The following is a 26,826-nucleotide window of genomic DNA, read 5'->3' as shown; positions in this document are numbered from 1 at the left end:
AGGCATGGTTTGCTGGTTTGCGGGGGGGGGGGGGGGGGGAACGGAGTGTAACGGCCCAGGGCTCCTTCTGCCCCGGGTCAGCACACATGGTTTCCATTACCCCGGAGCTTGTCAGAAAGAAGCAATTTCCTCTCCAATGCGGCGTCTACGCTGGGACGGCGGGTCCTGCCCTGTCTCCAACTTTTCTCCTCCCCTCGCCGTCTGCTGCGTTTTCCTGTTTGTGTTTCTGCATCTCTCCTGTTCTCCTTCTGTTCTTCTTTCTCTCTCCCTCTTTCTCTTTTCTCCCTCTGACTCTGTGTTCCCCCCTCCTTCCTTCTCTGTCTTTGTTCTTTTTTCTTTTTCTTTTTTCTTTCTTTCTCTCTCTCTGTCTTCTCTCTGTCTCTCGCTCTGTCTGTCTTTGTCTCTCTCTGTCTCTTTCTCTCTGTGTGTCTCTCTCTCTTCTCTCCTGTCTCTTTCTCTTTCTGTTTCTCTGTCTGTCTCTGTCTATGTCTCTCTCTCTCTTTCTCTCTTTATCTCTCTATCTGTCTCTCTCTTTCTCTCTTTCTGTCTCCCTCTTCCTCTCTTTCTCTCTTTCTGTCTCACTCTCTTCCTGTCTCGCTCTCTTTCTCTCTCTCTTTCTCTCTCTCTCCTTACCTCTTTCTGTCTTCTCCTTTCTCTATCTCCATTTCTGTATTTATCTGTATCTCTACCTGTATCTCCATTTCTATTATTATTTCTGTCTCTAAGTTAACCTTCTCTATCTCCGACTCTGTATCTATCTCTATCTCTATTATTATTTCTATTGAAGGTCCTTGACACTTGTGAATTAGACACTTTTAAACATCCAGAAATATTCATTTAAGTTTACGTGACTCATACAAATATTTAATAGATAAAAGTAGTTTAAAATTGTTCAATACAAAAACTTACATGGTACTCAGAGAGGAGACCCTCTCCACTCCTCCAGCTTCCTGGCCTCAACCTCCTCCTTCTGCCCTCTGGATGGAATGGAGGGTGAGAAAATAAATAAAATTCCAAAGAGTTGGTAAAATGACTCCCTTTATAGTTCACAGAGTCTCTGCTATCCGTAAGCATTGAAAGATTTGCAAATGAATGTTATCTGTCATGGCTGAAGCCCAGCACTGGGTCACCACCACAACCACATCTGCACGGTCCAGTCTCCATCCTGGAAACACCCCTGCCAACTAATAATTTGCTGGTCTTTTCTCTCTAAGCCCCCTCCCCTGCGTGTTCATGCTCAAGCTGCATATGAATTAGGAAATCAGTGAAGCCAAAAGTTTGTACGGTTGGATATTCAGTAAATACCCCGTGACATAGTTTCCCCTTTAGCGTTGTAAGCCTGTAAAGGAAGAGACAAGCTACTTCTCGAGGAGTTTAGTGAATGAGGCTGTAGCGCCCCACAGCTCCCAGCCAAATAAAAAGCCACTTCATTTTTCAGTTCAATGTTCAAGAGGCTTCTTCCTCATCACTCCTGCTTCATTTTGGTACCCTGACCTCACAGGAGGCAGAAGAGGACACGCAGACACAGAGGAGAGGGTCCTGTGGAGATGGAGGCAGAGAATGAAGTGATGGGGCCACAAGCCTTCTGACTAGCTGGGAGTACAGGTGTGTAGTCCCACAGGTACTAGGACTAGAGGCTCTTTCTACTATCTTTTTGTTTTTTTCTTTTTTAAGAAATGTGGTTGTTCCTATATTCCTTAAGCTTCTTTTGGAATCCTGACTTTAAGATCTTTCTGTCATGGCCCTGCAAAATGCTGGAATTAGGCGAGAGCCAGTGCATCCGGCTAGAGCCTCATATTTTTTGGTAGTATCAGCATGGTTTGCTTCTCAAAGCAAACCCCACTTTCAGAAGAAAACCCCACTGGAGAGGTGTTACACATTCTGATAGAGTCAGCTTTGAAAGGTCCATTTGTCTCTTCCTTCGCTTCCTGATATGTGGAAGGGCAGCAAATCCTGTCCGTAAAATTTACACTTACTGAAGCCTGCCACATGAAGGTAACAGAGCACATGATGACCTCTTTGTACGGTGCATCTGAAAGAAAACTCAAAAATGTGTCTGGGTGTGGTGGCTGACACCTGTAGTCCCAGCAGGTTGAGAGGACGGGGCAGGTGGATTATTGAGGTCAGGTGTTCGAGGCCAGCCAGCACACCTGGACAAATCCTGTGTCCAATAAAAATACAAACATTAGAGGCCGGTGTGTTGGATCCCTCTTGTAACCCCAGCACTTTGGGAGGCTGAGGTGGGTGGATCACCGGAGGTCAGGAGTTTGAGACAAGGCTGACCAACAAGGTGAAACCCTGTCTCTACTAAAAACACAAAAATTAGCCGGCCGTAGTGGTGAGTCCCTGTAATTGCGGCTCCTTCACACGCTGAGGCAGGAGAACGCTTGAAGCAGGGAAGAAGATGTTGCAGTGAGCCGAGATTGTATCTCACAGGTTATTTTCTGTTTCCATTCTATTAAATTCTTATGAACGAATTTCACATGGAGATGATTTAGGAAAAATACTCCTATGGTCAGGGTATCATAGACACTTTTTTTATAAACCGCGTCTCACTTGTCTCTGAAAATAACATGCAGTGGAGCGAGCTAGCAAACTCACTGCAGACTGGTCCTCATCTCCTTAAGCTACATCCCAAAAAGTAGGAGGTACACTGACGCACAATGTCAGGCAGCACCGGGTGGGCTTCCAGCCTCCTGGAACAGGGCAGGTGGGGAAGGAGAGCCCAGAGGCAGGCCCAGAGTGTCAGGACGGTGAGGGGGTAATGGGTGCGGGATACGGAGGGGAACTGAGGCCAGGATCCTCTAGAGAGGAGGGCAGCTGGCTTGCCAGTGCCGTGAGAGCAGATGGTCCAGGCCAGGAGACAAGGACAGCACTCGCAAGGGAGAACAGCAGTGCCAAGGATGCTTCATGCCCAGCAGAGAGTCCAAGGGCACATTTCGCTGAGAAAGGAGTAATGGGAGTCCACATGCCTATGCCAGCCCCTGAAGCTCCCCTGTTCCCTGTGCCTGTTTCCAGCAAACTCACCACAAAAACGCAAGTGACTCAGGACACAGGTTTACCGTGCACAAGGCTGCTGTCCTCTTTCGGTGCTGCACACAAAGCGGGGTAGGCCCAGAACAGTATCAGCTCCCTCTGTTGCACCCATGTGAGCCCAGTGGGGAGCACTGGACACAGCCCTGCAGTCCCTGCGACCCACAGCGGTTCCCTCCTGGGGAAATGCCCACCCCTAAGGGAGACCAGGAGAAGAGGACATGGCATACCCAGACGGCAGCAGAGCCTGTCTGGCACACAGCAATTCAGGGGCCACCTGCAGGTCAGGAATGCTGAGGAAGCAGCAGCCTTACAACAGACAACACCACCCCCACTACCTGCTGTCCACTTATTCTGCGCCCTGCCCCTGGTCAGTGCAGGCTCTCTCAGCCTGGCTCCATCAGCCCCCAAAACCACCACAGCCATGACGGTGTGCCCCCAACACAGGGCAGAGGCAGAGGACCAGCATGGGAAGGTGCCAGGCCAAAGGGCTGGAGGATAGCCCTGCCCCACACTCTCCAGCTCTTGCAAAGCTCCAGGGTGTTTGCTGGCACGCCCACCACCCAATCATCTGGAGGCTCCTTGGCCAGAGGCAGACTGTGCAGCACACCCAGATGTCAACCTGCATCAGAAACCATGATGAATTCCTGCACAGCTGCATGCTGGGTTTGCAGGTCCAGTAGGGGGAGCCTGTTTCTGGGGGAGGGGTCCGAGCTCTGGGTCCCATTGAGGTCCCCCTGGTTGGAAGGGGGGCGGGTTCAGCGGGAGAGCTGGGAATGGGGGAACACATGCTTCGCTCTGGCTAGTGGGCCACCTCAGCCCAGCTTGGTGGGCGAAATGGGCCCTTTGAGTCCCACCTCTTTCTCTTCCTTGGCAGGTAGGTGGAGAAACTCAACCACCCCAGGTGCCGGCGCCAGAACAAAGTTTTCCATTTGTCACAACCTTTCCTTCCACAGGGAAGTAATCATTAAGGAGTATGGCATTGGCAACCATGGTAATGAGTGCCTCCGGCCTGGTAGGGGAGGTGGTGTGAGGGAGGTCAGGCCTGCCATGAGCCTTGCCGACTCCTCTCCCTCCTGGATACAAGGTATCTGGTTCCACTTCAGTCCAGTGCTTCTTGGGTCATGAAGCTCAAGCCCCCACCTGCAGGCAGGACATCGCCTGTGTGAGCTTCTTCAGCTGTTTGGCTGACTGTGACTGCCCAGGGTCTGGAGGGATTTCTCAGGTGGGGCCACCGTGAGGCATCATGGGAAAGCACCTTGCTGGTTGGTCACTCTTTGGCCCCTGGGGAATTGGCTTTCCACCATGACCCCACCTGTCCTGGACCCATTTCTGCAGTCCCCCAAATCATCAGTCAGGGCCTTGGGCTCAATCCCCTACTGCACTACCTGAGGCATTTAGACCCTCAGAGAGAGGCAACAGGGAGGAGGCCAGGTGAGCTCCCCAGGGCTCTGCTCTGAGAGGCCAAAAAATGGGTCAAAGAGAACTATGGCTAAGGTGACCTTTATGTCAATCAGCTAAAAACTAATAATACAAAAATCTTTGGGGCATGGTAGTGCACTCTCGTCATCCTGGCTCCTCAGGAGGCTGAGGCAGGAGAATCTCTAGAACCCAAAGGACCGAGAAAGCAGAGAGCCAATATCCTGACACTGCACTCCAACCTGGAGTGAGACTACATCTCAAAATAAATAAAGACGTGAGAAGAAAGAAAGAAAGAGAAAGGAAGGAAGGAAGGAAGGAAGGAAGGAAGGAAGGAAGGAAGGAAGGAAGGAAGGAAGGAAGGAGAAAGAAAGAAAGAAAGAAAGAAAGAAAGAAAGAAAGAAAGAAAGAAAGAAAGAAAGAAAGAAAGAAACTGGGTCACAAAGAATTGGAGCCAAGCAAGGTGACCATTATCTAAACCTGTCCTTGAATTGGTCCTGGGGGTTCATTCTTGTAGACTCATCAAATGGAGAGGCCGTCGCAGGTGGATCACCTGAGGTGAGGATTTCAAGACCAGCATGGACACCATGGTGAAACCTCATCTGTACTAAGAAAAAAAAAAAATTACCTGGGTGTGGTGGTGGGCACCTGTGATCTCAGCTGCCCAGGAGACTGTGGCATCAGAATCACCTGAACTTGAAAGGCAGAGACTGCAGTGAGCCGAGATTGGGCCACTGCACTCCTGCCTGGATGACACAGCCAGACACTGTCCCAAACTAACAGACGAAAAACGTGAGTGGCTAGAATTTATTCTCAGAGTCATGGTACCTGATCTTATGCCCCTCTGAACGCTGAGCAGATGGAAATACCATAGTGGAAGGTGCCTGTAATCCCAGATACTCTGAAGGCTGAGGTGAGAGAATCCCTTGAGCCCAGGAGATTCAGGCTGCAGTGAGCCGAGATTGCACTACTGCACTCCAGCCTGCATGACAGAGTGAGACCCCGCCTCAAAAAATAAATTAATTAATTAAAATTCCATTTGAGGGAGAAGTTAATTAAAGTCCACACTTCAGCTTTGAAATTACTTCAAAATCCTTTTTATTTTATGATTTGGGACAGTGTCTGGCTCTGTCACCCAAGCTGGTGTGCAGTGCCTTTATCTAGGCTCTCTGCAAATCCACTGCTCCTAAAGAAGATTCTCTTGCTTCTGCCTATAGAGTAGCTGTCATTATTCCTTCCTGGCAACACACACGGTTAATTTCTGTAGTCTTTTAGGAGAAATGCGGTTTCGCCACGTTGAGCAGGTTGGCCTCGAACTCCTGACCTCAAGTAATCTGGCTGCCTTGGCCTCCCAAAGTGCTGGGATTATAGGTGTGAGCCACTGCGCCCGGCCTCCAGTTGGCATATCTTGCTGTTAGGTTTGAGCCTGAATGAGCCCAATTTGACAATAAAGGATGGCAGTATCTCTTTCCAGATGCAGAGAGTGTCACAAATGAATTGAAATTGATCTTCAGTATTCTAGGCAGTCGAATGTATTCTGGTTTTCAATTTTGACTAATCTGGTACGTTTGACTAATCTTTTTGTTTTTTAGATAAAATCGCAATTGCACATCTCACGAGTGCCAAAGAAAATGCATGTTTAATATTTTCCAACAAATTATGACATTTTTGTGGTAGAAGTATCATGTACCAGAAAATCAAACCTTTGTAAAATCTCAAATGCATATTATAGTTAGCATACATGCCCATTGCTGTCCAGTCATGAGGTAATTGACGTTGATTCAAGTTCAGTCTCTAAGAATGTGTAACAGCTGTTCAGCGGGTTTTACTTTTTCAGGTAATTGTATTTATTTATTTATTTTTGGAGACAGAAGGTTCTCACTCTCACCCAGGCAGAAGTGCATTGGTGTGAACTGAAGCCTCATTGCAGCCTCAGACTCCCGGACCGAAACAATTCTCTTGCCACAGCCTCCTGAGTACCTGGGAGTACAGGTGTGTAGTCTCACAGGTACTAGGACTAGACGCTATGTCTAATTTTCTTTGATTGTTATTGGTTTTATTTTTTAAAGAAAGGTGGTTGTTGCTATATTGCTTAGGCTTCTTTTGAACTTCTGGCTTTGAGATCTTTCGGTCTCGGCCCCCCAGAGTGCCGGAATCAGGCGAGAGCCAGTGCATCTGGCTAGAACTTCCTATTTTTTTGGTAATATCAGCGTGGTTTGCTTCTCAAAGCAAACCCCACTTTCAGAAGGAAACCCCCACTGGAGAGGTGTTACACATTGTTGGAGAGTCAGCTTTGAAAGGTCCATTTATCTCTTCCTTCAACTTACAGATATGCGGAAATGCAGCAAACCCTGTCCGTATAATTTACACTTACTGATGACTTCCAAGTGAAGGTATCAGAGCACATGATGAGTTCCTTGTACAGTGCATCTGAAAAAAAACTCAAAAATGTGGTTGGGTGAGTTAGCTGACGACTGTAGTCCCAGGAGGTTGGGAGGCAGAGGCAGGTGGATTATTGGGGTCAGGCGTTCGAGGCCAGCCAGGACCCCGAGAAGAAACCCTGTCTCCTCTAAAAATACAAACATTAGAGGCCGGGTGCGTTGGATCACTCTTGTAACCACAGCACTTTGGGAGGCTGAGGTGGATGGATCGCCTGAGGTCAGGAGTTTGAGACAAGGCTGACCAACATGGTGAAAGCCTGTCTGTACTAAAAATACAAAAATTAGCCGGACGTAGTGGTGAGTCCCTGTAATTCCGGCTCCTTCACACGCTGAGGCAGGAGAACGCTTGAAGCAGGGAATAAGATGTTGCAGTGAGCCGAGATTGTATCTCACAGGTTATTTTCTGTTTCCCATTCTATTAAATTCCTATGAACGAATTTCACATGGAGATGGTTTAGGAAAAATACTCCTATGGTCAGAGTATCATAGACACTTTTTGTTTAAAACGTGTCTCCCTGGCCTCTGAAAATAACCTGCAGTGGAGCGGGCTAGTAAGCTCACTGCAGACTGGTCCTCATCTCTTTAAGATATCCTGCTGCCTTAGCATCCAAAAAAGAGGAGGTACACTGATGCACAATTAAATGCAGCCATTTCTGCCTATTTCCTAGAGACTCTATTTGTCCATGTCGCCCAGCCTTTGTCTCAAATGCCTCAGGTGAAGCGCAATGCCTGCCTCAGCCTTGCAAAGTGCTGCCATTAAGGACCCGAGTTACCACACCTGGACAGACACTATATCTTGATTTGCCACTGTGAAGACACACAAGACTAGGGAGTTTTATCATTTTATTTAATCTTCAGATTTCTACGCTGTATGTGAACGAAAATGCAACATCATAACATGAATAACCCACCCGAAGGTCAAAGGTGCTAACTTCTCTCTTCTGAAATTATTTGCACATTTTTACCCTAAAAAACAAATCTGGTCCAATTTTCTCATGAAAATACTTCCTTCCACAGATTAGTTTGTTACCTCTAAACACTACGGATTATAAGAGTTCTGTTTCAATGGAAAACTAAAGAGCACTCACGTAAGCATTCTTACATGTTTAGTAGTTATTTGTATCTTTGAATAGCATATTCATCCATTAATTAGATTTTTATTCATTATATATTCCATTTCGTCAGGCGGTGTGATCCAGTAAATTAATTGGTTTACCTACTGGGGTCCAAATCTTTTTATCTGATAGCATCATTGGGTTTCTCCACCACCATTTTTATTTTGATTACCAGATAATTTCTTGAACCTTTAAGCAATCTGGACTCTGAAACTTTATGCCGATTTATTGTACACTTAACTGTCCCAAAGTGACGACTTTTAAAGCACTCCTGTCCATAGTAAATTAAACCCGATAGGCTGAGCATAGGGGAAAGCTGACAGGCTTTGCATGCTGGCTTATGCCTGTATTAATAGCACTTTGGGAGACAGAAGAGGGTGGATCCTGATTGAAGGGAAGACCATTCCCAACAGGGTGAAATGGTCTCTGTACAAATTACAAAATACTAGCCAGCTGACAGACACCTGAAATCCCACTTACTAAAGATGCAGAGGGAGAAACATAGCTTGAAAACAATACGTGGAGATGGCAATGAGCTAAGTTCAAGCCACTGCACCCTAGCTTCAGTGACAATGCTAGTCTGCGTCACAAAAGAAATATATGAACAAGTCAATAAAATAAAAATAACTTCACAAAACACCAGCCCTTCTGGATCATACGTATTTGTGAGAATGTATTGCTACACACTTATTTATAACCATTGCAAGTATTTCAAGAAATAATTAATGTTAGTTCATGAAAGACATTGATTTTCCAATTTTTCGGAACGATTAATATCATTAAGCTATGTATTTAGGAAATTTAGCTGGCTCACTTTTGAGTAAGGTGGAAATAGTTTTTCATAACCATTGTGCCCTCTAGTCACAGAATGCTACAAGAAGAATGTTCTGGGTACCTTCAACTTCAGCAACAAAACCCACCTAATGCTTTCCTTTATCCTTTAGTATCCCTTAAAGGGCAAATCGTTTAGTTTGAGATTAGTTCAGTAGTCTTTCTGAAGCCTTCTGAAAATTAACCTTTTGATGTGTCCAATGTGTTGGGGTTACAGGAGTGAGCCACCTGGCCTGGCCAAAACCGCTACATTTTTCTTTGAGACACATTCTCACCCTGTCCCCCAGGTGGAAGTGCAGCAGTGTAATCCTAGCTCACTGCAACGTCCGCCTCCTGAGTTCAAGCAGTTCTCCTGACTCGGCCTCCAGAGTAGCTGCGACTACAGCCATGTGCCACCATGCCTGCCTAATTTTCTGTATTTTTATTAGAGACTGGCTTTCACTCTGTAAGCGAGGATGGTTTCAATCCCCTGATCTTGTGGTCCACTTGCTTAGGCCTCCCAAAGAGGTGGGCCGCCTGCTGAGTTCAAGCAGTTCTCCTGACTCAGCCTCCAGAGTAGCTGCGACTACAGCCGTGTGCCACCATGCCTGCCTAGTTTTCTGTATTTTTATTAGAGACTGGCTTTCACCCTGTAAGCGAGGATGGTTTCAATCTCCTGACCTTGTGGTCCACTTGCTTAGGCCTCCCAAAGTGCTGGGAATACAGGGATAAACTAAAGAAACACAGCCCAGGTAGGAAACCTGTACACATTCCAACGGAATCTGGACAGAGATGCCTAGTCTTGTTTCAGCTTAGGTGCAAACAAATGAAGAAATCTCTCAACACCGCAGTTTACTCTCCTCCGTCATTTGCGTTTAAGCATGTGTAGCAATAAAATCAGGCATTTTATATTACATGGAAAATTTTATTCCGGAAATGTTAAAACGGACATTACATCAAAGCAGAATAGTTTTCAATTCAGTTGGCACTAACAGTTGTAAAATTACTTGCAAAAAATAAGCTTTTAGCTTAATACCTCAAAAACATTCATGAAGGAAGTATCTCCCCTCCCTCCCCAAAACAACCTATTTCTTATAGTGATACTCAGGTAATAATGCAGAAACCACATATTGATTTGCCATTCAACAGCAAGGTCTGGTATGCAATAATCATGATTTTTAGCAGCACCTTCAGTCTCCTTTTTCAGATCGCCTTCCCCCATCCTCTCCCTTAGGTGTCCCATCTCTTGAGCTCCCATGTGCTTCAGGAGAAGCACGGTTCATTCTCTCCACAGACGGTGGACACGTTGGTTCTTTTCTGCCACAATGCTCAGCATCAGTGGAAGAGAAATCACCATGGCTCCTTGAGTACTTCTCCCGACTTCTGCCATACCTATCTCGCGCATTGTTATCATCAGGGAAACTGCTTCCACCATAAGTCTTCCGAGGCCCCTGTGCAGGTGCTGCACCACGAGACGTCCCTGTGGGGTTAATAAAATTACGGAACTTATGTTAAAATACATGTAAACATTTTTACTGGCATCACTAAAGCATGAATCAGATAAAGTACTATTTGGAAACATTAGCATTCATCTGTCTTTATTGACAGGAGACTCTTTATTTCTGCATTGTTCACAAGGCTCTACTGAAAAGAGCCGTAAGAGCAGTATTTCCAAGTTCAAGGAATTTCATTCTGAACCGGCCCTCAATTAAAACTGAGGTTTTAAGCTTCGTACCGTTCTCTAAGCTTTCTACTGTTCAGAACGCTCAATATTTAAACATGTTGTACGTTTCCTTTATACTTTCTCGTTTAAAAACTCTGGTCTATTCAATATAATTCTGTAACTGGAAAATCAAACGTGGAGTCTTACTATGTATCTGATATGACGCTCTGTTAGAACTGCTACTACGACGTTCAAAATGATCTCTACCACCATGCCTTCCGTGGCCATCATGATCACTAGATTAAACAAAAAAAGTTTGACACTGTCAGAATGAACAATTTAAGACATCTATTGGACAAAACCGAAAAATGTTATAATACCTGTATCCTCTAGTGGAACCTTTATCCTGTCTAGAAGGAGCGTGATCACGGTATGCATTGTGTCTACTCATCGAAGCATATTCCATGGTGTCTCGGAAACTTGGATTATTTCTGATTGCAAAAGTTGAAGAACAAATTTTAAGTTGTCAACTTCTAGTATCAAAAACACAACTTATCTACAGGTTAAATACAATAAAGGCCAGACATATATAAAGGCCTAGTCACTTCTCCAAGTACAACATGCGAATACCCAAAAGACAGGTGGAACTGATACCCATAATTGGTTATTCTCAAAATGCATTTCAAAACCCAAGAGATATCGTATTTCAGCCATACTAAAATGGCTATACATTTTAAAATGCTAGGAACACCAAGACTGTCAGAGAATGCAGATAAACTGGAATCCTGATACAATGCTTGCCGGAACGGAAAATGATGCTGCTACTACGGAGAAATGTGGTGGGGCCTCAAAACAAAAAAATTAACATCAGACCAAGAATTATCCCTCGTACATACCCAGCACTGAGTAAGTGTACTAAGACAAACGTGTGTATAAAAGTAGTGTGGAGGAAACACACAAACAAAAGAATGGCTTAACAGCCTGTGAAACAAGGGAAGTGCTATGATGTGAATGAAAGTTCAGGACATGAGGCAGAAAGAAAAGAGATACCAAAGTCGAGTCGTGTTTGAGCCCAATACCATGAAGCAGGCAGAACAGGTCAGTTCACGAACAAAACAGACTGGAGTTTTTTAGCAGCTGAGGGAAAACAGAAGATGAAAGGGACTGCTTAACTGGCAAGGGAGTTGCAGTGCGGAGTGATGAAGAGGTTCTGGAACTAGAGGGAGGTGGCTGTCGCACAACACAGCATGTAATAAATGCCACTTAATGGTTTACCTAAAAGTGTTCAATTTCCTTACGTGAATTTCATCACTAAAACCACAACACACTAGTTTTTCATTTTTCTGTTACCTAGTCTTAGTTGCATAACCATCATCTTTTCCTGACACACGGTCACGTCTCCAGGAAGAGACTGACATTCCGCGTGAAGGGCCTCCTCCGTAAAACTCTCTTCCACGTGATGGGGGACCTGCAAATTTAACATGATTAAACGTTACGGAAACAGCAGAGAACCTGAAACACTATTACCTGTTCACTGAGACAACTGTTATATTTCTTCAAGGAATCAATTCTTCTTTCCCTAAGTCGCCAGAAATGCATGACATCATGAATACTTTTTACGGCTCTGAATTATCCCTTGATTCCTACAAGGCCAGTTCTTACAAACTTAAGCCACACGCTAATACTTGGGTAGAGGTTCACTTTCTATGGCTTATAACTATTAGTTATCATTTTCCTTCTCATATGAATCGCCCACGTCTATTAATGACACAGGCAAAACACGTAAAACCATCAACGTCTTCGCTGATTGTAAACATTCCACGTTCGTGCTTTCTCGGCTCAAGAAAGGAAATTTACCCATGTTGTTCAGTGCATCTCACTCACACACATACTGCAACCCTCGAATGGCTGCATGCTATGATTCCAACTGAATGCTCTCCTTGGTCTCTACGTGGTTGCCCCTATCTTAAAGGTGGAAAAACTAAAATGTACTACTGCAGTTTCGTAAAACTCTCTAAGCCTTCTACTGTTCAAAACTCTCGGTGTTTAAACATGTTATATTTTTCCTTTATCCTTTCCCTTTTACAGACTCAGGTCTATTCAATATGATTCTGTAATTGAAAAATCAAACGTGGAGACTTACTATATGTCTGATATGACGCTCCGTTAGGACTGCTACCAGGACGTTCAAAATGATCTCTACCACCATGCCTTCCGTAGCCATCATGACCACTAAATTAAAAAAAAAAAAAAAAAAAAAGATTGACACTGTCAGAATGAAAAATTTAAGAAATCTGTTGGACAAAAGCGAAAAATGTTATAATACCTATATCCTCTGGTGGGACCTTTATCCTGTCTAGAACGAGCGTGATCACGGTATGCACGGTGTCTGCGAATCGAAGCATATTCCTTGGTGTCTCGGAAACTTGGATTACTTCTGATTGCATAAGTTGAAGAAACAAATTTTAAGTTGTCAGATTCTAGTATCAAAAACATAACTTATTTGCAGCTTAAATGAAATAAAGGCCAGACATATACAAAGGCCTGGGCACTTCTCTAAATGCAACATGGAAATACCCAAAAGACAGGTGGAACTGACACTCATCAATAGTTATTGAGAAAATTCACTTGAAATTCCAAGTATGAGATCATATTTCAGCCATACTAAAATGGCTATACATTTCAAAATGCTCGGAACACCAAGACTGTGAGCGAATGCGGATAAACTGGAATCCTGATACAATGCTTGCCGGAACGGAAAATGATGCAGCTACTACGGAGTGCATCAGTGGTGGGGCCTCAAAACAGAAAAGATTAACAGTAGACCAAGAATTATCACTGGTACATACACGGCACTGAGTAAGTGTACTCAAACAAACGTTTGCATAAGAATAGTGTGGCGGAAACACGCAAACAAAAGAATGGGTTAACAGCTTGTGAAACAACTGAAGTGCTATGTATGATGTGAATGAAACTTCAGGACATGAGGCAGAAAGAAAACAGATACAAAAGTCGAGTCGTGTTTCAGCCCATGACCACGAAGCAGGCAGAACACGTCAGTTCACAAACAAAACAGACTGGAGTTTATTAGCAGCTGAGGGAAAACAGAAGATGACAGGGACTGCTTAACTGGCAAGGGAGTTGCAGTGCGGAGCGATGAAGAGGTTTTGGAACTAGACGGAGGTGGTTGTTGCACAACACAGCATATAAACCACTCGACGGTTTACCTTAAAATGTTCAATTTCCTTACGTGAATTTCATCACTAAAACCGCAACAGACTAGTTTTTCATTTTTCCTTTACCTATTCTTAGTTGCATAACCACCATGTTTTGGTGACATACGGTCACGTCTCCAGGAAGAGACTGACATTCCGTGTGAAGGACCTCGGTAATTCCCTCTTCCACGTGATGGGGAACCTGCAAATTTAACATGATTAAATGTCATGTAACCAGCACAAAACCTGAAACACTGTTACTTGGTTTCTATGACAACTGTTACAAGATATTTCTCCAATGACTCAGTTCTTCTTTCTCTAGGTCGCCAGAAATTCATGACACCATGAATACCTTCTTACGGCTGTGAATTATCTCTTCATTCCTGCAAGGCCAGTTCTTACACACTTAAGCCCTACACTAATACTGAGGTAAAGATTCACTTTCAATGGCTTATAACCCTTAGTTATTATTTTCCTTCTCACACGAATCGCCTACGTCTAGTAATGACACAGGCAAAACCTGTAAAACCATCAAAGTCTTCGCTGATTGTAAAGTTTCCACGTTTGTGCTTTCTCGGCTCAAGAAAGGAAACTTACCCATGTTGGTCAGTGTATCTCACTCGCACAAACACTGCAACCCTCGAATGGCTGCATGGTATGATTCCACCTAAGTGTTCTCCTTGCTGTCTAAGTGACTGTCCCCATCATAGAGGTTGAAAAATTAAAATGTACTAGTGCAGGTTTTCTAATGATGGCCAAGAATTCTTCTCCTGGCAATAAGCAGTACTATTACAGTGCTAATTACATCATTATGCTGCTCTCAAAATAGAAAAAGCCTCTTTAATATACTCTTCATGTGCAGATTCTTAGAGGTCAGCCTTCTACCTATGATGTGTCCGGTGGCTAAAGTTTTAAAGAAAATGTGCTGACTTGTGCATGTTGAGGTCGGCAGATACCTAACTTCACTGATCCTCCACTACAAAAGATAAAGTTGAAAATGCAATGTTTTCATTTTCTCCATATTATCATGGAGGGCTAAGAGTAAGAATTTTAATGTGTTCTGCCTAAAATTCTCTGCTGAGAGCTGTTACTTTGCTTAATGAGTTCTTTGCTGAGAGCTGTTACTTTATTGTCTGGTTTTCTTCTGTTCGCTCTGAAAACTTACACTTCTCCTTCGCACAACTATTACTTCTATTCAACCCTACTGCTTGCCTCACGTTGCTTAGTTCGGAAATCTCCCCTCAAACAACTTCAAGTCCTACACTAAGTATCTTGTGTTAATGTTTAAACATCCCTGTACCGTCTTAATTGACAGCCCTTCCTATATTTCACAACTCTGCACTTCTGTGACATGCACATAGCTCAAAATGTCGGACACGCTCTTGTCCAACATGCATGTCTGAGGATGCTCTTAGCATCCTAAAAACCGGTCAGAATGCCTCTCACATAAGCATTGCTGGGGTCTCAGAATCTGGATGGCCAGGCACAATGGCTCACAGCGTGGGCCAGTGTGGGAGACTGAGGCAAGTCGACTGCTTGAGCTCAGGGATTTAATGTCAACTAGGACAAGGTAGTGAGATCCTGTCTCTACCAAAATATGTATTTAAAAAACAATTTCATAGGTGTGCTGGTGCATGCCACTAGCTGCAGCAACAGCAGGCAGCTTATGGAGAGTAACCGCTTGAGACCCAGAATGTGAGGCATCAATGAGCCATCATCTGGCCAGTGCACTCTGGCCTGGTGAAGGCAGTACTTCAACCCAACAAAGAAACTGAACATACAATTTGGACATCGGAACACCAGTGGTCCAATGCAAAGGAACCTAGGAAATGGAAGAATTGATAGAATTAAGAAGATGACCTCAAAGTATACTACCAGGAACTTCAAGAAAAATTAAAAGGCATTCTCTAGCGAATACAGCGTTAAAAGGAGTGTTGCCCTCACTGTAATCCCTTTTTTATGTGACATTTGAAGCTCAAGTGTTTCTTCACCATAAAGCTGTAACTTAGGCAGTGAGATGGAAAGTGTTATATCAAAGTGTTCAAACAGTAAATATGCCAATGTATGTGTCACATCTGTTTTGTTTCTCGAACTTTAAGTTAAGCCTTCAGTTCAAAGGGCTCATTTTCAGTCATACAAAAATGACGGAATTCCATCAGGTGGCATTTACCTCGACCTCCCATCCCACTATTGCTTCTAGCCACAGTAAAAGGAGCAGATCTTTTAGGATGAGGACCTCCGCTCGCTGAAGATGGACGGCTCTCGACTGGAAAAGTTCCCCTGAAAGAACTCACGTTGAGATCACGAGTGGATTCACCACCATCTGTATTTCAAAGAAAATCTTGTCAGTTCAGTAACACCAACATTTCTTAAATGGCTGAGCAGGAGATACTTCTAAATCTTCCCTACGTATTGTAATCTTAAACATTCACGTTGGTCTATGCTAAGGAATGTAGAATTGGTATACCAAATCAGTGCAGTTTCAAAATATCAAAATCCATTTAAACATCTATAAAATAAACACTCAAGGAACACTGTATATTGGTGTGAGAAAGACAAGTGGGATAAGTGGAGAGGGAGCTCACAGCAGAAGCCTATTGCCTAAATACAAAAATATAATCAAACAAAAAAAAAGTTAGGAGATCAACGATAAATTACTGTTCATATCCTTCTGATATTATGAAACCATTTTCAAATCATATAATAAACATAAACCTAACTACACTCAAGGAATCTCAGTTATATATACAACGATACAGTGACACCTCAGAAAGATATGTCATCTGCAAATTTATGAACGTAACACAGAATTCTTATAGTTCTTTATAACATACCACTTTTACTCTTAGCCCATGATCAGTTTTAATAATCTTTAAGAATCACGTATTAAATAATAATATTCTTTTACGTATCTACAAACAAGTGTGAGGCATATTCCAATTCCTTGGTGGTGTCACATGTAAAAATATACACGTTCTCATGCATGCACAGTATTAATAATCTTCACCCTCGAGATTAATTGCAATCAAAAATGACAAAAAGACCTGCCTCTTAAAATGAAGTGAACACCGCAGTTTCAAATTTAGAAAATATCTCTCCCATATATTACATGGCTAGCAATTAAAATTCCAAACTAAATATTAGATCTTTGATGGTTGGTTAATTGATAAAACAAGTTAACCAACAGGTATTTTCTCAATACATGGTTTCTTTTTCTAAGTAAAAATTAAGCCCTCTGTCCTACTGAGTAAACCAATCTTAAATACCATTTTCAGAAGCTCTTCCTCCAGCAAAGAAAGACACATACGTATCTGTGAAGCCACGGTTTCTGGCATTTCTGAGTCACAGAATCATTTGAGACGTTGCAGTTCTATACTCCATGAATGGAAAATGCTTTATGGCAGGCCTATTTACACATTCTCCGTATCAAAACCGAAACGGTTCTGTATTGTGTACATGTTTACACACACACAAACGCGCGCGCACGCACGCACACTCACACACACAAACAAATATTGTTAAGTAAGTCCTCTACTGCGCAGTTACTAATGTCCCATTGGAAGGGCTTCTAGGTTTCATGGTATTTGGATAACACAACCCACATGAAATTCTGAGACCCAAAATAAGAAACTCTAAAGTACAACTAATGGAAACGTGTTGAGTGGAAAATCTGTGGAGAACATGTAATCAAGATTCATAAACTCCATTCAATTTGAAACGTGTCTTACTTCGATGCAAAGTAATTCGGAGTTTAGAACCAGTTTCAGATATTAGTTTAATCATTCCACTTTTAGTATTCATCAATAATGTTGCTCATTAACAGTTAGTTTTCTGTTCATAAAGGATATAAATAAATTTCAGAAATTTCCACGTTTTCAAGCTTTTTGTCTTTCAGTCCTGTGCTTCCGACTTTATATTTTATAACGTTACCCAAGCGTTCTCCACGTGAGGGATGCCGACGTCTCGTCTGTCCTCTACTTCCACTTGCAGATCTCTGCTCTCCTGTGGGTCTCCTCTTTCTTGAAAAACGCAGTGTTCCCTGCCTGCCACCACTTTGAAAAAACGGTTCCTTGGCTTGTTCTACTTTCATTGTTTTTCCATCCACAAACTGAAAGGATTAAGTATACCATCAGCAACAGTGCCACATTTGAACTAATCATATTTTACAGACGTTTTTACATCAACTGTATTAACATTCTAGATGTCGTCTCCTAAACAAACACAAACTTTCTTTTTCCTGAAATGCCCACATTGCGAACACTGCAAAACCTGCAACAATCACTGGGACCATGCATTCTGTTAAGAAATGAACACCAATTCCATTATTCGATTCCCTCGAAAAGGCCTCCGCTACTAAAAACTGCACCTAGAAAAGTTAAACCATGACAAATTGTACGGGACAATGTCGCCCATCTCTTCTTCACAATACAGAATCTCTTTCACCTTTGCACTCACATCACATATTTAAAAGCCTCGGTGTCTGGAGCCCATACGAAAGGATGTGTCATTTGAAAACATAAGGTTATTTATTCAAAGTGATCAGTCACATTATACATTATGAATACTTTCTTGATCCTGCTGCTGTCAATCACACAAAATGTCCCAATATGATTTACAGTTCTGTATCTACTCTAGTTCTTTCTCAATAAACGTGATCCCTGTTTAGTCTCATTCATATTTTCTGCCTTACTCATTTCTTACTTTGCCTAGTGGTGTCCTTAAAACAAGACCCTTAATGTAGTACTTCATGCTATTTCTGAGAAATGGTTTACTGTCCTAATTAAATTCACAAAAACTTTCTTCAGTTCCATCTTTTCTGTAGGCCCAAGTAATGTTTGACCGAGTTCTGCTAATAACTCTATTTGAACGTTACATGGCTTTTGTTATTTGGGAAAAGATCTTAAACTCCGTCCAAGACTTGCTGCATCCAAATCAGCAGTTCTTCCTATCTTGAGACATCTTGTGTTATTTCTCGGCCCAGAATAATTTCCCCAGTTTTGCGCATGGTCGCTTCCTTCCCAGTGTTCCAAGTCAGACACAATTTCTTAAACTGCAAGCTCCCTGTGAAAACTCTATAGGATCTTCTTTATTTCCCTTCTCAACGTTTGTCTGCATATGACATTTATATTAACTTTTCCATTATAAAATATGTGAGACAGGTAATTTGGAAAAGATATCTACACAGATGAACTCTGCTTGAGCACGAAACCTGGGGGGAAATACCAAAATATTACGATACCTAGGTCAAAACTGTCCCCATACCAAGCATGAAACCACGAACCGAAGCAACTATCAGGTTGTACCACACCTTAAAATATGAGAGGATATGGGTGAATAGAGATAAGTTAGTGATCAAGTGATTAATACCTAATACAGTGAGCACAAAATTTCTGTAACAGACACTGAGGGAGAACACAGGAAACCTAACTTGTTCTTAAAGGATAAACTGCCATTTGCGCAACATTTACGTGGAAGAGTAATACTCAAGAGGTCCAGGAAAACATACTGGGAATGGCATCCATATAGCAGGAACTAAAAACCGATTGGGATAACGTTGTAAAATAAAAAAGCTCCAGGGCATCTCCAAGGGAATGATCCTGAATGCAACGTAAAGGAATTCAGTAGGTAAGAGACTTGCATAAAAGTTTAAAGCTGTAACAAATACAGAGTCCTTAGAATTTAAGACTCCACAGGACGTGATGCACTGTTCGGACCGAAGCAAGTGCTGGAACACACTGGAAGAGTTAGCAAGAAGGTATGCATGTTACCTAGTGACGAGGTATGCATGTCACCCCGGTTACAGAAGGAAAAAAAAAAAGTTCTCAGGAGAAGGGCGCAAGGATGGGCAAACATGTCAGTTGCTTGTTGTGTTATCCGGCTTCAATGTTCTCGCATTATTTTCTATTTTCAAGTACCTAACACTTCCTTAAATGTAACGGTCTTGTTTAAATGAACTTTCTCAAGAATGTATTTTCAGAGAATGGCAGAGAATCGTTACTTCTTGTGAGAGTCTGTCTAGACGTCGATCTACAAAAGACTTATATTTTCTACGTCTGTCTAGATGTCGATCCACCGTTTCTCTGTGCTATAGACGTTTCCCTACGAGTTGGACGTGTGATTTCTTTAGCAGCCATTTAATAAACTTGACTGATGTTTCTTATTTTCGTCAGAGTTCCTTCTAAGTTTTAAAGCTGTTCAAAAGCTTTCAAACCCTATTTACACTCAGACTGAAATAAAAACATAGAAACTGGATTACCATAACGCAATTTATATAATGTTCCTTCCAATATCCTTCCAACTACACTTGCATTGATATGTCCAAGAAAGAGGATAGCTAATCCATTTCCATTCATACGTCATTATATTATTTTCAAAGTGTACTGGTACTGAAAAGACCTAGATATGCTGTTAATTGAAGAACAGGCTTAGAATAGCACTAATAAGGGAAACTTACCTTTCCATTCAACTCGCTGGCAGCAAGTTCAGCATCTGCAGGGTTCTCAAAAGTAATGAACCCGAAGCCTCTGCACTTCATGCTTCCATCTTTCTTCAAGAGAACTAAAATATATGAAAACCTTTTCATTTATAGAATGGACCTACTACGATAGTACTAACTATCTGAATGTTACATCAAGAAACAAGAAAATTCCAATTCACATCCTTCCTGTGATTCTTCACACTGAGTCACCCCTATCAACAGCCTATTTTCTTCCATTTTCCTAACTGACTCCATCTTAGCTGTGAGCCTGACATGCTCCATTTAGCTTCTCCCTCCCTGCCTCGGCCCCCTAGAGGTGCATTCCTAGGTCACACTGCATTCAAAGCTACTCCCAGTACCTGTAACCACTGTAACCACATCCTGTTTGGCAAGTCTACCTGCTACTCTCAATACCCTCCTCGGGGTTTGAGCCTATGAAAAGTTCCCCCTGCTACCTCCTCCATGCTTGGATGCAAATACCCTTAGCAACCAACCATCCTGGGAACCTCCTGCCCCCTGGGTACCAGGTTCCTTATCTAACTTGCTTGTTCTGCGTCTGTAAAATTCTGCTTCAGCTAGGCTCCACCTCCCCTACCTAACGCAAGGCATAAAGGGAAATCAAGCCCCTTCATCTGGCCTGAGAGATTATCAGGGTGAGCTGTCTCTCAGACAAATAATGGGCTCTTAATTTGGAACTCAGAGTCTCCTTCTCCTTCTCCCTCCTCATCCTCCCCCTCCCCCTCCCCCTCCTCCTCCTTCTTCTTCTTCTTCTTCTTCTTTTTGAGACTGAGTGTCTCTCCTTACCCAGGCCGAAGTGCAATGGCCCCATCTGGGCTCACCGCAACCTCCGCCTCCTGGGTTCAGGCAATTCCACTGCCTCAGCCTCCTGAGTAGCTGGGATTACAGACATGTGCCACCGTGCCCAGCTAATTTTTGTATTTTTAGTAGAGACCGGGTTTCACCGTGTTGACTAGGATGGTCTCGATCTCTTGACCTCGTGATCCACCCGCCTCGGCCTCCCAAAGTGCTGGGATTACAGGCGTGAGCCACCGCGCCCCACTGGCCGTACTATGCAGGTGAACTTTACCACAGACCCTTCACCTGCTGCCATGAGAATATCCTGAATACCGAATAGAAACTTCAAAACAAGAGCTTAAAAACAAACAGAAAATTAAGTAAACTATTACAGATATTAAGTATATGTTTACTTTGGGGACAAAACCTGTATGTTGGCTTTAAGGGTTACCTTCAGAAACGGGACCATGTCTCTCAAATACTGCTTTTAGCGTCTCTTCCGTGGCTTCTCTAGTGAGCCCACCAACGAACAGCTGGCCAAGGCAACCTGCTTCCATAATTTTGCTGTAAATGGTAAAAAAATAAATCTATATTTAGATAACAATAACAAGGTGAAAATATTAAATATTTTTACATCCTGTGTTGAAAACTGATGTGAAATTCCCTTAACGGGGCTGTCCTATTTTAATGTATCTTACTTCCTATACCGGTAACATAAAGAGCACAAGGGGGAATGGCTTCATGGCTTAATGGTACATTTCACTGCATACCTGAGAAAATCTCTTTAGTAAAACCAGAAAAGGGAAGCTATTCTAATTTTACAAAGTGGAAATACACAGGATTCCCCAATTTAAATAGTTTTCGTTGAAAATTGTAGCTTTTATGAAGTACAATCGTTGTAAAGAGGTAAGATTCCTGATGCCAATGTGCACTGCTCCCTGCAGCCTCCTCCGGCCAGCCTCAAGTGATCCTGTCACATGTCAGCTTCCCAAGTAGCTGGGACTACAGTGGCCTGCTACCAGAGGTGGGGTGTGCGTGTGTGCGTGTGTGTTTTCAACATAGATCCAGGTGGCCCCATGTAGCTAACAGAGCTGTGTAGGTGTGTTTCTGTGTGTATGTGTGCAGGAGTGCGTGCAGGAATGTGTGTGTGTGTGTGCGCGCGCGCGTGTGTGTTTTCAACATAGATCCAGGTGGCCCCATGTAGCTAACAGAGCTGTGTAGGTGTGTTTGTGTGTGTATGTGTGCAGGGGTGCGTGCAGGGATGTGTGTGTGTGTGTGTGTGTGTGTGTGCGCACGCGCGCGCGTGTGTGTCTTTAAATAGACCCAGGTTGTCCCATGCTGACCACCTTTGAATCTTCTGGGCTCAAGTGATATGCCAGCAAGAAGCTACCAAGGTGATGGTTTCTTTAAGGGGGAACTGCCACAGGAAACCACCTGATATCTTGATAAATGATTTAATGACACGCTTAACCTACATGCTTTCTTCGGGGAGAACATTTTAAATATTGTACAATCTTTTGGTGATTGGAAATATACACGAGATCGGGTATCTACAAACTCTGGCTTTCTGCCATAAATATCTTTGGCCTTTCAGGGACCGGGCTGCAAATTAAGGGGTGAAGCACTCTAAGTCTCTGAGCCCCGCCTCCGTGAGGTCGGCAGAGGCTAGGAGCAGTACTCTGGCCTAGGCACGCGAGAAATCTCAGTGGCCATCTCCTTATGAGAAGGTAGCATCTGAGAATGACGTGAGGTGCCACAGCTGCATGACACCATCCACCCTATCACCATGCTGTCACACACTGCACTCCATTCCACCCCGCTGCCGCCAAAACTGCCCCATCACGCCGTTCTGAGCAGAAGCCCCGCCGCACCCCGTGCCCCTTGGCAAGCGGCCGACTCTCCGCTCGGCAGCATGTCCACTCGCCGCCTTCTTCCCCCTACCAACCCCTCGTCTGTGAAAAAGCTGCCTTCCTCCAAACCGGTCCCTGGTGCCTGAATGGCAACAGGTTATAGGACCCCCGTTATGTTACTCAGGCTACTCTCCAACTCGTGACCTCGTCATTCTTACATCTTCACTTCCGAAAATGTTGGGATTACAGGAGTAGGTCAGTTTGCCAGGTTAATACAAAACCTTAAGCACATCTCTTTGTTTCCGTTTTCGGCTATCTACCGCCATTTATCTCCCTTACAAACACGTCTTCCATTTAAATTACTTACGGTAGCAGAGATACATGAAAAGCCTTTCAAATACTGTCATCGATTACACGTTTAAAAGAGGCAAATTTAAACTGATTATTCATGGTTCCAGACTTGTACATACCCGAGAGTAATGCAATTTATGTGAAAATTTGCTAAGTCCTGTGAAGAAAATCAGAAATTTGCAATGTGCTAGGTAAAAGTACAGGTTGTTTGTTTGTTTGTTTTTCTGATCACAGTGCTTAAGTACACTGCCTGTGCATTTGACTTATGACCGCATTCACAGAGAATAACCGTTTCCATAAAAAGTGCACGGGACAACAATGGCGCCCGAGGTCCGTCTCCCACACCTTGCCCCCACATCGGACTTGTCCAACCGTAAAGGGAAGAATCCTCAAGAAACATCAATGAGTTTAACCAACATGAGTTTCTCACGAGCACTAAGGACGACCCCCTCTCTACCGTCTCCTCCCATATTTCAACACCCACACACTGAAAACCACAGCAGCCCCTTTCACTGAAGACGTCCGAACACCTCGCTGCGTTTGTATTCTTGCCGAGAGACCAACCTGAGCGGAGAAACAAAACCACAGGTGCTTCTCAGTAGGACAAACAGCCTCTGGGTCACCGGGCCCTCAGGGTGCTGGCACCTGGCTCTGGAACGCCTCTAGCCCCGCTGCCGTGTGAGACGCCTGGAACCGGACTGCGCGGGAAAGAGCCCCCGGCAGCCCAGCGGAAGAAGCGGAAACTGCGCCTCTCCGCAGCAGCCAATCAGTGCGACGGTGGGTGGGACGCGGTGGGGCGCGGTGGGGCGGGGCGGGGCCGCATCCGGGTGTCCTGCAGCTCCACCCTCCTCGGGCAAGCCACGTGTGACGAGCTGTCAGAGTTTCCGCCCAGTGGCGCTGGGTTCACGCGCAGGCCTGGCGGGCAGGGAGCCCTTTGGAATTGCGGGCATGGAAGTCCCACGGCCTAACTGCCATCATGAGTGTGGCAGGCCACTGACCCACAGCCAACACATGAAACATCTCACTTCATTAGGCAGGCCAGGCAGATGGTACTGAATGTTGCAATTCCAGAGGAGAGGGGGAGGGACCAGCGCGGGCTGCCGGGGCAAGGGCGGCCCGGGTGGCTTGCCGGAAGTGGGGCGGGGCAGGCACGTCAGAGGAGTGTCCTAGTACCTTGCCCTGTTGGAGATTATCTCCTCGGAAAACACCAGTGGCCAAATTCCACATGAACTCTCGCAGGTCTACGTGAATACAGGCTCCGAGTGTCATGCTCTCTCCCTGAGAATGCAGGTCTCCCAGGAGCATGTCTTCCGTCATGTGTCCTGGGCACCCGAGAGACAAGTCAGCAGGGTTGCCCATAGATGGCCTGAGTGCATGCCGTTGTGTACTGCCTTGCAGACTCCGAGGCTCCTGCAAGAGTGCAGCAGCCAGTGGGCTTCCTGCCGGCGACGATCGTCTAGAGGACCAAGGCCTGGCCTATGGCTCCTGGGCTCTTGAGCATAGCTACCCACGCTGTGGCCTATGACCCCAAGGCATGTGAATTGGACGGCGGCCCAGCAAAACTCCCCTGGAACCCTGGATCCACATAGGTGTGAGATGTGGTTCTTCTCAGCAGAGCGCCACCTGAAGGAACGTTGTTCCCCACAGTGTAGGGGTGTGGAGGTGTGGGCTGGGCGATGCAGGCCGGTATCTGTGGGAGCCCCAAGCAGGGCACCATGTTGAGCCTGGAGGCAGAAGAGGGGGACTACTGTACAGAGCTAGGAAGTGGACTTGTGGTTGGAGGTGATGCTGGTGGTGGACTACATAATCATGGTTGTGGAGGTGTCGGCCGAGGAGGAGGCTGATGTTGAGCCACAAGACAAGGACCAGTGGGCATGGTGTCGCCCTGGCCCTGGCCCCTGCATACCTGGCTGGACTCACTGAAGGTCTCTGACTTGCAGCTTTGGGGCTTAAGGACCAGAGCTGTATCCTTGCAACTGCCCCTTCAGAATAGCTGACAGAAGCGGGTGAGCCTCAGGCTTCCAGAGGTGGAGTTTGGTGAAGCAAGGCCTGAGGTGCAGGGGGTCAGCCAGAAGGCGGCGGTGGGTGACAGGAGGGAAACCGAGGCCAGACGCCTGTAGACAGGAGGAAAGCTTGCTTGCAGGTGCTATAAGAACATGTGTTAGGGACTGGGACCCAAGCTCATTGCTAACAAGGGAGAGTAGCAGTGCCAGGAGCCCTTAGCACACAGCAGAAAGTTGAAGGGCATGTTTCTCCGGGAATGTCAATGGAGAAAGGGGAGTCTCCATGTCCATGGCAACTATTGAACTACCACCGCTCCCAAAGCCTGTTCCCGGGAGCTCTCTCCAGAAACACAAGGTGCTCAACAGTGGTTCACAGTGCACGGGGATTCTGTCTTCTTCAAGACAGGCACCAGCACCTCAGACATGCTTTTATTCTCTGCTGGCACAGCACCTAAAGGGGTGTAAGCACTGAACATGTGTAACCTCCATTGTACCCATCAGAGAAACCAGGAGAATAGGACACCACATGTCAGGACAACAGCACAGCCTGCCCAGCACCCATCACACAAGGGCCACGTGAACTCTGGAACCCTAGGGAAGCAGCCACTTCACACCACAACACCCTGCCTCCCAAACCCACTGCCCACTTTTCTGTACCTGACCTCTGATGAGCACAGGCTTTCTCCATCATGCTCTACCTGGCTCCAAGACCATCACAGCCAGGACGGTGGCCCCACAGCAGAGTGAGAGAGGACCATCAAGGAATGGGGGGGTGCCACATCAGATGTCTGTGGATAGCCCTGTCCCATAATTCTAGTGCTGTTGCAAAGTTGCACGGTGTTTTATGTCATGCCCAGCCAATCTAATGGAAGCTCCTTACCACAGGCAGATAGCGCAGTCATACCAAGATATTGGCCTGGATCAGAAAGCATGATGAAGTCCCGCGTAACTATGTGATGGATTTGCAGGTCAGTCTTGGGAGGGATTGGGTGTCCAGGTCAGGGGGGACTGCAAGATGTCTCAGTGGGAGAGCTAGGAATGGAAAAGGTATGCTTCACTCCAGCTAGCAGGCTACTTTAGTCCATCTAGATGAAATGGTCCCTTTGGGTTTATCCTGTTTCTTTCTAAGAAGACAGGCAGGTAGACGAACAAATCCATCCAGGGTAATTTTTTTTCCCCTCATTTCAGCCTTTACTCCTGCAGTGAAGTGATCATTAAGGAGTATCCTTGTAAGGAGTCCCTCCTGGCACGGTATGGGAGACGGTATGCGGAAGGGCAAGCCTGGCATGAGCCTCCCTGAGTTCTTTTCTTCCAGGATACAGGGTTTCTCATTCCACAGCAGTTGGTAGTTCTGGGATCACAAAGGTGAAGTCCCAAGCTGCAGGCAGTACACCACCTCCCTGAGCATCTTCAGCTGTTTGGCTCACCGTGACTGCCCAGATTCTGGCAGGATTGCTGTGCTGGGGCCACTGTGGGGATGGTAGGAGAGGACATTGTTGGTTATTTCTTGGCCTCTGGAGAATTCACTTTGAACGAGGGCCTGACCTGTCCCAAATCATTTCCCTAGGACCCCAGATCATGAGCGAGGACCTGGGCCTTAATCCCCTGCAGTGCCACCTCAAGGGAGTTAGGCACTCAGAGAAGAAACAGAGA

The 26,826-nt window shown here is 45.0% G+C and overlaps 1 protein-coding gene across 1 annotated transcript; it reads right to left on the bottom strand.

Moving 5' to 3' along the window:
* Positions 1-9,727: 9,727 nt before the first annotated feature.
* Positions 9,728-23,872, bottom strand: LOC144581334 (RNA-binding motif protein, Y chromosome, family 1 member B-like). Its single transcript, XM_078364527.1, has 12 exons — positions 23,735-23,872; positions 21,421-21,533; positions 20,151-20,254; positions 17,627-17,804; positions 15,867-16,019; positions 13,784-13,898; positions 12,808-12,918; positions 12,625-12,713; positions 11,832-11,949; positions 10,862-10,972; positions 10,689-10,777; positions 9,728-10,298 (listed from the first exon to the last, which is right to left on the bottom strand). The coding sequence occupies exons 2-12, from the start codon at positions 21,524-21,526 to the stop codon at positions 10,009-10,011; spliced, it is 1,464 nt and encodes a 487-aa protein (XP_078220653.1). The 5' UTR covers positions 21,527-21,533; positions 23,735-23,872; the 3' UTR covers positions 9,728-10,008.
* Between the last annotated feature and the right edge of the window lie 2,954 nt (positions 23,873-26,826).

This window comes from Callithrix jacchus, chromosome Y (genome assembly GCF_049354715.1).
Source record: "Callithrix jacchus isolate 240 chromosome Y, calJac240_pri, whole genome shotgun sequence".
Taxonomy (NCBI): domain Eukaryota; kingdom Metazoa; phylum Chordata; class Mammalia; order Primates; family Cebidae; genus Callithrix; species Callithrix jacchus.
The sequence above is the reverse complement of the archived record's forward strand: the minus strand, read 5'-3'. Positions and strand labels throughout refer to the sequence as shown.